General features: G+C 36.4%; 1 protein-coding gene across 5 annotated transcripts in view; it reads left to right on the forward strand.

The window, feature by feature from the left end:
* LOC587535 (neuropilin-1) overlaps positions 1-11,318 on the forward strand; it is a 53,254-nt gene extending 41,936 nt beyond the window's left edge. For 3 of the 5 annotated variants that reach the window (XM_030992426.1, XM_030992425.1, XM_030992424.1), the window contains 8 exons: positions 172-221; positions 623-770; positions 1,820-1,869; positions 2,271-2,418; positions 3,591-3,628; positions 4,294-4,441; positions 7,013-7,161; positions 11,049-11,318. In XM_030992426.1, coding sequence (XP_030848286.1) covers positions 172-221; positions 623-770; positions 1,820-1,869; positions 2,271-2,418; positions 3,591-3,628; positions 4,294-4,441; positions 7,013-7,161; positions 11,049-11,108 — 791 coding nt within the window. In that variant the 3' untranslated portion in view covers positions 11,109-11,318. Of the gene's footprint in view, positions 1-171; positions 222-622; positions 771-1,819; positions 1,870-2,270; positions 2,419-3,590; positions 3,629-4,293; positions 4,442-7,012; positions 7,162-11,048 lie in introns of those variants that run through there. The other 2 variants (XM_030992427.1, XM_030992428.1) reach the window with 2 other exon arrangements.
* Positions 11,319-13,014: the final 1,696 nt, after the last annotated feature.

Below are 13,014 nucleotides of genomic sequence, written 5' to 3' on the forward strand. Positions count from 1 at the left end.
AAGGACCACTTTTAAATGAGCCATCCTGTACATGTATACTTATCCAAATCGATTAAAGGATATAAGAAACGAACACAGTATATGAAAAAACATAATAAATTATTAAATATGTAAAAGAGTAAATAAATGATTAATTCATAATATAACGAAATATTTCCTATTTAACTCCAGCATCAACTGACGCACCAACAACCATGGACACCACGATGAACGAATTACAGGTTAGAAACGGGTCACGTGATTTCATAGTTTAAGATTCTGTTCACACAACTAATGTAGAATGGTTGATCAAGTAGGTATTATTAGGTAAGGAAACATAAAATGACAATTTATTGACTCGATCTTTTTTTCGAATCACTGACAATGACAAGCTCTGCACGCAAGTACGAGTAAATAATACTCTGCATGCGGCATTAAAATCAGGAGAGCATTTTGAAGATATGTAGGTCATGTTTGGAATATTAGGGAGGTATTTCAAGAACATTATATGACATTGGTACTACTATGACATTATTTGAAAAGGGAAATCAATACAACAACAAAAGTGGGAAAGTGCAAAAGTAATGTTCCGTGTTCACAAAAGTCACCCTTCTCTGATCTTCATCGAACAATACCTTATTAGACTACTGCAGGTGAGACTACTGCTTATTCGGAGACGATACAAGGCGATCGGGGAACGACCAGGACAGCATCAACAACCTTGAAGACATCAAGTGAAGGAACTGTCGCTATGACCGCACCGACCAGAGCAACGCCCCCATGGCTTCAAGGTAAACCTCGTATATTTTCCTTGCCCTACAATAAAATGGGTAGATTAGTATTATAAATATAAAGTATTTTTAGAATATGCAGTCTAATCATTGTTTTCACCGATGAAATTAGTATAGAGGTTGTTAAAGGTAATACAAAGTTTTGGGAAAGTGTGAAAATTAGGTGGATGGTGATTCTTTACAATTTTGATATATTTGGATGCCCCTGTGGATGTATTATAAGCACTAGACAATTTAGCCCCTAAACTACTTCTGTTTTCGAGAAAAATTGAATATAAACATTTACCGGTGCTCCCGGTAAATTTTGATAAATATCAAATAGTGCCTACGGCCGTACAATGGTAGCTGCGACTATGAAAATTTCAGAATATGTAGTTGTGATATATAATTTCCGAACGGGAACAACTAATCGGTAGATTTTAGTCAAGAAACAATGTTTTATAGCTTAATAAATATCTTGACCTTGAGAGGGAGCTATACAACATAAAGAGTTTATTATTTACAATTTCACAACTTAGACTCGATTTCAACCGCGACAACGATCTCTGAATATTGTAGGACCGCATATGCGTCCAATATGTTCATTTGAACCAATTTCATGACCCCAAACCAACACTTTGTATTACCTTTAACAGCATGTGTGTGCTACTACGCTAATCAACTAGGGGACCCACGTCCTTAAGTCATAACTGACAGTAATGGGGATTAATACCTCATAAAAGGGCACTAATATAGCACATCGACACGGTTTTGATCCTGATGGCTCACAGTAACGAGGCCATTGCTTAGGCAATGAATCATGACTGTACGCAGCGGGCGCTTAGGCACGTCGACGCCCCCACAAAAAACAAACAACAGGTTGTTAACAGGGTCACATGAAGGACCACTTTTAAATGAGCCATCCTGTACATGTATACTTATCCAAATCGATTAAAGGATATAAGAAACGAACACAGTATATGAAAAAACATAATAAATTATTAAATATGTAAAAGAGTAAATAAATGATTAATTCATAATATAACGAAATATTTCCTATTTAACTCCAGCATCAACTGACGCACCAACAACCATGGACACCACGATGAACGAATTACAGGTTAGAAACGGGTCACGTGATTTCATAGTTTAAGATTCTGTTCACACAACTAATGTAGAATGGTTGATCAAGTAGGTATTATTAGGTAAGGAAACATAAAATGACAATTTATTGACTCGATCTTTTTTTCGAATCACTGACAATGACAAGCTCTGCACGCAAGTACGAGTAAATAATACTCTGCATGCGGCATTAAAATCAGGAGAGCATTTTGAAGATATGTAGGTCATGTTTGGAATATTAGGGAGGTATTTCAAGAACATTATATGACATTGGTACTACTATGACATTATTTGAAAAGGGAAATCAATACAACAACAAAAGTGGGAAAGTGCAAAAGTAATGTTCCGTGTTCACAAAAGTCACCCTTCTCTGATCTTCATCGAACAATACCTTATTAGACTACTGCAGGTGAGACTACTGCTTATTCGGAGACGATACAAGGCGATCGGGGAACGACCAGGACAGCATCAACAACCTTGAAGACATCAAGTGAAGGAACTGTCGCTATGACCGCACCGACCAGAGCAACGCCCCCATGGCTTCAAGGTAAACCTCGTATATTTTCCTTGCCCTACAATAAAATGGGTAGATTAGTATTATAAATATAAAGTATTTTTAGAATATGCAGTCTAATCATTGTTTTCACCGATGAAATTAGTATAGAGGTTGTTAAAGGTAATACAAAGTTTTGGGAAAGTGTGAAAATTAGGTGGATGGTGATTCTTTACAATTTTGATATATTTGGATGCCCCTGTGGATGTATTATAAGCACTAGACAATTTAGCCCCTAAACTACTTCTGTTTTCGAGAAAAATTGAATATAAACATTTACCGGTGCTCCCGGTAAATTTTGATAAATATAAAATAGTGCCTACGGCCGTACAATGGTAGCTGCGACTATGAAAATTTCAGAATATGTAGTTGTGATATATAATTTCCGAACGGGAACAACTAATCGGTAGATTTTAGTCAAGAAACAATGTTTTATAGCTTAATAAATATCTTGACCTTGAGAGGGAGCTATACAACATAAAGAGTTTATTATTTACAATTTCACAACATAGACTCGATTTTAACCGCGACAACGATCACTGAATATTGTAGGACCGCATATGCGTCCAATATGTTCATTTGAACCAATTTCAGAGACAGTTTGTCTCTTCTTATTTCCCTTAACTCTTTCTTTTAAGTTGTTCTACCTTGCAATGTACCATGCATGTGTGTGTGTGTGTGTGTGGTGTATGTATGTGTGTGTTCATCGGTGTGTATCTATAATGTGTAGTATCTTAATTATATATTGTTATTGTTGTAGTAACGTATACAAACATGTAATCACGTTATTTATTATTTATGTCAGGGAACTATTATACTTACAAGTTTTTCAAATTTCCTTTTTAGTCTCCAATTTCTTAATTCCAGAATTGTAAGATTATGATGTTTTCATGTTACTTTTGTATATATATATATATATATATATATATTATGTTATGGTTTTATGATTGAAATAAATGAACTGAACTGAACTGAACATGCAAGACCAGTTTTACATGAGCCATCCTGTACATGTATAATTTTCCAAATCGATTAAATAATATAAGAAATGCATATAGTATATGAACAACTTAATAGATGATTGAATGTGTAAAAGAGTTTATTAATGAATAATTAATTAAATAAATATTTAAGTATTTCCTATTTAACCCCATCATCAACTGAAGCATCAACAAACATGGACACCACGATGAACGAATTACAGGTTAGAAACGGGTCACGTGATTGCGTAGTTTAATATACTGTCCTCCAGTAATATGGAATGGTTGATCAAATAGACATTGTTTAACAAAAGTGAAAACGGTTCTAGGACACTAAGCCCTGGACATCAACCCCGAATAACCACCCCAGTCGACTACCCCCTAGGACAACTACCCCCTAGGGCAACCACCCTCTAGGACGACTACCTCCCCGGGCAACTGCCCTCTACGACAACAATCCTCTAGGACGCCTACCCCAAGGACAACTATCCTAGGGGGAAGTTGTCCGGGGTAATTGTCTGGGGGTAGTTGTCCTAGGGGATAGCTGTCCCGGGGGTAGCCGGCGTAGAGGGGGGGGGGGTTGCCTTAGGGGTTAGTTGTCATAGTAGGTAGTTGACTGGGGTGGTTATCCGGGGGGGGGGGGATGTCCAGGGAGTAGGTGTCCGGATACGATTGAAAACATCAAATGACAATTGATTGACACAATCTTTTTCTAACCACTGACATTGAAAAGCTCTGCACACAAGTACGAGTAAAAAATACTATGCATGCTGCATTAAAATCAGGAGAATATTTTGAAGATATTTTTAGACATGTTTGGAATAATAGGGAGGTATTTCAAGAAGTCAAAAAAGTCACCCCGTCTCTTTATGGAACAATACCTTATTAGACTACTGCAGGTGAGACTACTGCTTATTTGGAGACGACACGAGGCGGTCAGGTAACGACCGGGACAGCATCAACAACCTTGAAGACATCAAGTGAAGGAACTGTCGCTGTGACCGCACCGACCAGAACAACGCCCCCATGGCTTCAAGGTAAACCTCGTATATTATCGTTCCCCACAATAAAATGTATGGATTAGTGAAAGCGCAAATTAAAGAGAAGACACATGCCTGTTTGGCCTAATAGTTCATCAATTACTGCTTCTGAAGAAATGGCTGAACATCCTGCCTATACCCTCCAACAGACCACTTCAGAGACAGTACTTGTACAAAAGAACCTACATATGCAAATATATATACACATGTGTGGGATGGTGACTATGACGAAATGTGAATTCCATGATTATATTATCTGATATATAATTAATATTAAATTTGGAAAAACACAAATCTGGACAATCAATTTCCTTCTTCAACTGAGAAAACACTTCACCTAAAATCACTCTTCTCTTTTATATAAAGAGGTTACTATTGTGACTCAGAAATGGATCCACACGAAAATTATGCCTAACTGTTTATGTAATAAATCGAACAAGTAGTTTCCTTTATTAGAATTTAACATAAACATCCACTAGACATTAAAGAAGTGCCTGGGTAATCACTGACGATCATCAAACATTGATAACTGCTATTAAGGGCAAGTATAAATGAGACTAAAATTAGTAATTATGGTTTATGTTTACTACTAGTCTCGAAATATTAGGTTTCATGCTCAATACAAGTAATAAGACAGAGTCATAAATATTATTCACACACAAATATTAGGAGCAGCCAAGAAAATTAATTCTCAAATCGAAGCTAGACCCATAGCGTTTGGATTTAGGCCCGGATTTAGGCACGAAATATTGTGGTTCAAATCCCACGAGTCAAATCTCTACTTGTACTGAGTGTTTATTACCATGGTTACAACGTGAGAAAATACCGTATATTTATATTTTATAAACATGTGAAATATGCTCTACAATTTGCGTATACTGATTATCAACAACAGGCACCCAAAGTTATCAAACGATCACAATGGAATGATTAAAATGCATAAATCACTTATGATATAATTAACGTTACGTGAGTTGGATCCAAAATGTAGACCTAGACTAGCTAGTTCTACCACCTCGGGGACTATATCAGCTGTACACACAAAACTTCTCACGGGCTGAAATTAATGTGAAGATTCATAAAAGTCAGTCGATGATGACGAGTCTATTCAGCGACATTCGCAATGAAGACAACAGTGGTGGTCGTTGATCGCGAAGACAAAGAAGACGATTATTGACATAGACTTGGTCGCAATCGAAGACGATGTCGATCAAAAGTTAATGCTGCGTAGCTGAAGATTAGTTACAGATGGTATCATGGTGCAATTAAAACAACTCCAAAGAAATAAATTTGTCCGTAGAACAGTTTGTCATAGACTGCACTGCAGTATGCCATAGTCATGTAGGAGTTGATTATTGTAGATAAAATTCAATCTCCAATATAGGCAAATGGAGAAATAACGAGACGAAAGTCTGAAGAAAGCTCGGCACAGAAAATAAAACAAAGTATGAGTAATAGCCACGGGAAGCCTGTTGCTATATAGTTCATGCCGTAGAGTTAGGGAAGAGAACGGCGAAGCCCCCGTATCCGTATCAACTAATACACGCACTCTCTACGTATAAGGATACACAACATATCCATTCACTCTTAGTTCTATTGCCTTCTTTTTCGACCTTTCATCAATTAAAAATCGCCCACTGAGGAAGGTCCGTGATTGGTCCTACTTACGCGTATACCTGCAAACATCTATGCTAATTAGTAACATGATCATTTAACTTATGAATAAACATCATTAATATCGGTCGCTACACATGTAAGGAGAAGTCTAACTTTGTGCGTAGTATAATATTCTCTGCCCAAGTGGTGAAGGTTCTTTTTTTAATACATTTTGTTTTACCTCATGAAAAGAATACTGCCGCTTGCTTATCAGTGACTGCACCCTCGTTGATGATACATGACCTTTAAAGGGATCGGTTAACAATGTTAAATCTGAGATGCATGGCCCTACGTGGTATCAGTGTCTGTGATATGGTGTAGATAATATTGAAGCCCTAACAAAATTGCGCTTCAAAATGATCAAGAAGTGTTTCAAAAAAGTTTTGAGTGACCGGTTTAATATTCGTTTTCCCCGATATACTGTAGTGTTATGGAAACCGTTAGGAAAACGTAAAATTTGGTTCCAATTTCCACAAATATCTTGATGATCAGACAGGCGATCGGCTTGTAAATGTCACGGGGTTCCTGACTGACCTAAAGGTTTATAATTATCATTGCAGCATGAGCTAAATCCAGGATTTTGTTTCATATTCTGAGACAAAGTTACCGGTATCCCTTTAATCTGCACATGTGCAGATAGTATTTCTGAATGGTCTCATCCTGTCATTTGATGGCTATATACCGAAACATATTATGTACACACAAAGTATTTTTGAGCAATATGTTGCGAATTTGAAAATGAAATAGAATCGCTTTATAACTGATAGTCAGAGTATCAAGTCTTTTCGAAGTTAGCCGTATTTTATTCAAATCTATACCTCTATAGGAATAAGATAATATTTATCATGATGGCTACTGCTACATCGTACTTGAGTCATATCATTTATTGATCTTCTTTCTATGAACCTACAGGTCTGCTGCGTGTTTTAGCGGATATGAACGAGACAGAAACCGTAGTTTTTGCAATTTCGACGACCATAACGGTGTATTTCACATTTCTCATGCTTGCTCTCCTTCTTCGCTGCATCGCCCGTGGGAATAAAGGATTACACAAAAAAGAGGTAAGTGAAACAGCTAATGACTTGATTTAACACCTTAATCGATAGGCATGGACAGCTAAACAGTATTGTTTTTCCTGATTCATGTCGATTTTGTCTCTGCCAAACTTTGAATAAAAGAATTAAAAAAGTGAATACAAACTTTGGTTGAATGGTTTCTATATGAATAGAAAGTACTCACACATACATCTTATTAATCAACTTCTGAACATCGTTCATTCACACTTAGGTAAAGACGATCAAACATGATTGCAACTACTTTCGAAATATTAACTTAAGGGAAGTTCTATAGCTCCCTCTATCACCGTTTGAAACATTCGAACATTACAATGACGTTTTACATATACAGATCGTCATGATTTCTGTTGCATAAATAATATAATGTTGAAATGTATCTTGAGTTGATTTGTCGAATGTAGTTGCAATCATGTATTTATCATGGGTTGTTAGTGCTCGGTCATCAATAAACACACTCTGATGAGCAGCCTATCAAATTATACAAGAATATCCCCACTAACACACAACAAATTCATCGTACAACTACCCCTTAACGGTATCGTTTCGGGATAGTTATACGATGCAATTGCGTGTGTGGACGCTTACTAACGATACATCGTATAACGAAACGTGGGTTTGGGCACCGTTTCGAACAAGAACCCAATGAAGAATCATGCGTAATCACGGAGTGTGTTGTGTGTGGACGTAACTAGTCTAGCCGAACTAGAACGGTATGACTGGGCGAGGCATAACGTGACCTCGCGCGAAAGGAGACCTGACCTCTCATTTCATGACCGGAGTAGCAAACTGCGCACCTATACGACATTTCGTAGTCTAGTTCTGGACCCTATATGATTTTTGTTATTCGCCTACTATAAACGTTAAGCCGAGTGATGGCGCGATCCTTATTGACTGCCATATCCCCACTATTCATTCATCATTCCTCCCCATGACGTAGAAAGGCAGTTGAGATATATTAACGTGAGAAAAGCACCTGGTCCAAATGGGATTCCTTCCTGGATTCTCAGAGATTTCTCCCCTATTCTAGCGGAGCCGGTTTGCTCCATTTTCAACGCTTCCATTGCCCAAGGTTTTGTACCGTCTATTTGGAAATCTGCAGATATAATTGCCTTACCCAAGACAAACCCCCCTGTTTCAATTGAGAGCGATCTGAGACCGATCTCCCTAACACCAGTGTTAGCAAAAATATTAGAAAGTTATGTGTGTAAATGGGTTTGGAATGATTATCTCCCCCATGTTGATCCAAACCAGTATGGGAACATACCAGGGTCCTCAACTGTACTTGCCTTGATCAATCTCCTTAACAATTGGTCATTTGAAACAGATGCTAAGAGAAAGGCTGTGAGGATTGTGTTGGTAGATTACAAGAAAGCTTTTGATAGGATAAATCACGATTTACTTCTTAGAAAGTTGGGAAATTTGCAGGTGAATCCTACACTTGTTAACTGGATAAGAGCGTTCCTCTATCAAAGAAAGCAAAGAGTTAAAATCGATCAAATAAGATCTGAGTGGCTGACAGTTAATGGGGGTGTCCCACAATGGACTAAAATGGGACCACTGTTGTTTATAATTATGATAACGGATTTGGGTTGTAATCTTCCCGTTGTCAAATATGTTGATGACACAACATTGTATGAGGTATGTCCATATGGTGAAAATGGCACGATTCAGAATACCCTCAATGAACTTGCACACTGGTCTGACTTGAATGATATGCAGATAAATCCAATGAAGACCAAGGAAATGGTTGTTTGCTTCATGAAAGACGATCCAAACTTACCATATCTTACCATCGGTGGAAATCAAGTAGAGAGGGTTCAGGAAGTTAAACTACTCGGTTTGTACCTCAATAACAAACTTAACTGGGATACCCACGTGAAAGAAACCTACACTAAAGCAGCAAAACGCTTGTACCTTCTTGTTCAATTACGAAGGGCAGGTTTAAATCAGATTGATATGTGCAGATACTATGTGGCAAGCATTAGATCGGTGTTAGAGTATGCTTGCCAAGTATTTCATGGAGGTCTGACCAAAGAACAATCCGAAATGTTAGAGTCCATCCAAAAAAGGGCAGTTAGAATTATTTCACCTGGACTGTCATACTCTGACGCCCTTGTCTTTCTTAACCTCCAATCCCTTTCTGAACGTAGACAAAAACTATGCCTTAATTTGTTTACCCAAATTCGTAACCCCAGTCACATGCTAAACCATCTTCTTCCTGCTCCAAGAGAAACAAGATACTCTCTTCGGAACAGCAAAGACCTGTACCCTCCCAAATGCAAAACTAATAGATACAAAAATAGCTTCATACCCTGGTGTCTGTTTAATCTACAATGATCTTGCCAAATTTAATGTATTTTTATTGTCCTTTTTATTGAGTATATTCTCGTTAATTAAATGTAATAATTTTAATAAGAAGACATCAATCCTATTTTACATATTTGTGATTATCATACGATTTTATTACCGTTTTATTAGTGTCTTCAAACTTTGTACAGGGTATTAAATTTAATTAATAATCATTATTGTCAATTTTATATTGAATTAAAGTACCGTTTAGACATTTTACTTAAATTACACACTTGTTCATTATATGAATTTTAAAATAATTGAGAATGTAACAAATTTGATATCAATTGAATTTGTCTGGATTAATTTTTACAAATAATGCATTATACCACCACTCAATTTGGGTTTACTGTCTTTTTTTTTTTTTCCTTCAAGATATTCCTCAATTGTAACTGTTCTGAACAATATGTTGATGTCAGTTGATATATGATTATTGGTCCTTATATTTATGTTTAAATCTTATTTTACATATCTGTTATTATTATACGACACCGGTTTATTAGTACCAAACTTGGGGGTACTTGTATTCAAGCTTTGTACATGGTATTACATTTAATTAATAATCATTATTGCCAATTTTATATTGAATTGAGGTGCCGTGTAGATGTTTTACTTAAAATTGCACACTTGTTTATTATATGTATTTTATAATAATTTAGAATGTAACAAATTTAATACCAATTGAATTTGACTGGATATATATATATATATATTTTTTACGGATAATGCATTATACCACCACTCAATTTGGGTTAACTGTCTCTCTCTTTCTTTCAAAATCTTTCTCAATTTTAATTGTTGGACAATACGTTGATGTCAGTTGATATATGATTATTGGTCCGTTGAAGTCCTATGTACCTTTTAATTATGTTTAAATGCGTTTGCTCTTGAGTGTTTTTTTTTCTTCTTTTCATATCTATGTATTTAAAGTGTCAATTTATACAGTTTTATTGTACAAAGTATATATACATATAACTATATTGTGAACCATTTATATGCCTGCCTTTTTTACTGTATGAAATCCAACTTATGGTTGCAATAAATGAATGATTTAAATAAAAAAAAAAAAAAAAAAATTCTCGCGCAGTTAGTGGGGATATGGAGGTCAATAAGGATCGCGCCATCACTCAGCTTAACGTTTATAGTAGGCGAATAACAAAATTCATATAGGGTCCAGAACTAGTCTAGACATTTCGCTGTAGAGTTTCTGGATTACTTTCTTGTGTGCGTATGGACACCCTTGAATTTATACGATGATTCTTTATACGACGTTTCTTTATAGAGTTTCGGGATAACAAAAATTGTGTGTGGACACGCTGTATATTATCAAATGTAATACTGTTATCATATATTTCAGCGATTTCACTTGGTTTTTGTAAGATAAAGGGGTTTGAATATTAGTATTCTTTTTATTGTCTCAAGCCTGTCTTGACAAAGGAAATTCTCTCTCTCTCTCTCCCTCCCTCTCTCCCTCTCTTCCTCTCTCTCTCTCTCTTCATCTCTCCCCTACCTCGCTATTAAAGGTGGAACTAGACCAAAAACGCCCCCACCGGATGTATGAGCTAGTCAGAATCCCTTCATGATGACTGCAGTATCGCACCAACGATGACAAAACCAAATTACGTCTAATTTTTACTTTGCATTCATTGCCAGTTTTACATGAATGAAAGACAAAGCTAAACGTGGAAGACGATTTTTCTCGCGAATTTGCCCCTTGCAATTCGATGAAACCTCGAGATGGAATATGTACAATATGTTAAATAAAATGTCTTTTTGAGGATAACTAATTGAAAGCATTTGTCTCTTCTTTTTTTATTAGTATGGAGTACAGGGGCGGATCGGGGGGGGGGGGGGGTTGGCACAGAGGGCCCCCGCCCTTGTCCAACAATTAAAAAAAAAAGATGGTAACGACAATTTTAACTTTAAAAAGAAAAAGAGAACCCTCCCCCCCCCCCGGCCAAAAAAATTAATGGCTTCCACAATTTTACCTTTTTGTTTTTTGACCAAGGGCGGCGCTGGGGGGGGGGGGGGCGTTGAGTAAAAAAAATAGTGTTCATTCCCCCCTCCCCCCTCCCTCGTTGCGCAAAAATCATAAAGAGATTCGGGAGAGAATACAAAACAGACCGTTGCGGATAATTTTTCGAAGGGAATATAATGACTATACAAATACACTTGAATAATCTGAACTCCAAACATTAGAAAAAAGACGCCAAAATGTATGTGTGACGTCTTTCAAAAACATTACCACTCACTGTTCAGTTTAATCAATTTCTTCCACACAAAAAATTGACTAGAACATTTCGAAATTCAAAGAAAATTCTGGATTTTAGATATAAAACAATTCGCATGCCATATTGTCGTATTTTAAACGTAATTCGCCTGTATAATAAAAGTTACTTTGCTCGTGTTTATAACCATTGAAATAATTTATCGTTTTAATGTCTTGATTAATGATTTTCTTTATTGTACCAATATGTTTTGATGATATTTGTTTGTTATTTACTTTTAAATTTGTATAATTATTTCAAATACCACTACACTTTATAGCTTATGCTAAGTGTTCCAATGTTTCATAAATAGTGCGACCTTACTTATGAATGAGCGTTTGTTTGATGGTAGTAAAAGTTGCTGGTTGTGGATCATTGGATGACCCCCTTGTGAAAGATAACACTTCTAGTGTCAAGATATATGTTACTCTTTATTATAAAAAAAGTGATATAGTTTTGTTCTAATTCTAGATCAAACAGTCTACTACCAACATTACAAAATTACGTCTAATTTTTACTTTGCATTAATTACCAGTTTTATATGAGTGAAAGACAATGCTAAATGGGGAGAGTTATTTTTCTTGCGAATTTCCCCCTTGCAATTCGATGAAACCTCGAGATGGAATATGTACAGTATGTTAAGTAAATGTCAGTTTTGAGGTAACTAATTGAAAGCATATGTCTCTTCTTTTTTATGAGTGTGGAGTAAAGATGGTAACGAAAATTTTAACTTTAAAACGAAAAAGAGAAGACGCCCCCCCCCCCTGGCCAAAAGAGTAAATGGCTACCACAATTTTACCTTTTTGTTTTTTGACCAGGGGCCGCGCGGAGGGGGGAGGGGGGGGGGGAGCAGCGTTGAGTAAAACAAATAGTGCTCATTTCCCCCTCCCCCCTCCCTCGTTGAGCAAAATCAAAAAGAGATTCGGGAGAGAATACAAAACAGAGTGTTGCAGATCATTTTTCGTAGGGAATATAATGACTATACAAATGCACTTGAATAATCTGAACTCCAAACATTAGAAAAAAGACGCCAAAATGTAAGTGTGACGTCTTTAAAAAAACATTACCGCTCACTGTTCAGTTAAAGCAATTTCTCCCACAAAAACAGTGGACTCGAACACTTAGAAATTCAAAGAAAATTCTGGATTTTAGATATAAAACAATTCGCATGCCATATTGTCGTATTTTAAACGTGATTCGCATGTATAATAAAAGTTACTTT

Source organism: Strongylocentrotus purpuratus, unplaced genomic scaffold, assembly GCF_000002235.5.
Source record: "Strongylocentrotus purpuratus isolate Spur 01 unplaced genomic scaffold, Spur_5.0 spur5_scaffold_2, whole genome shotgun sequence".
Taxonomy (NCBI): Eukaryota; Metazoa; Echinodermata; class Echinoidea; order Camarodonta; family Strongylocentrotidae; genus Strongylocentrotus; species Strongylocentrotus purpuratus.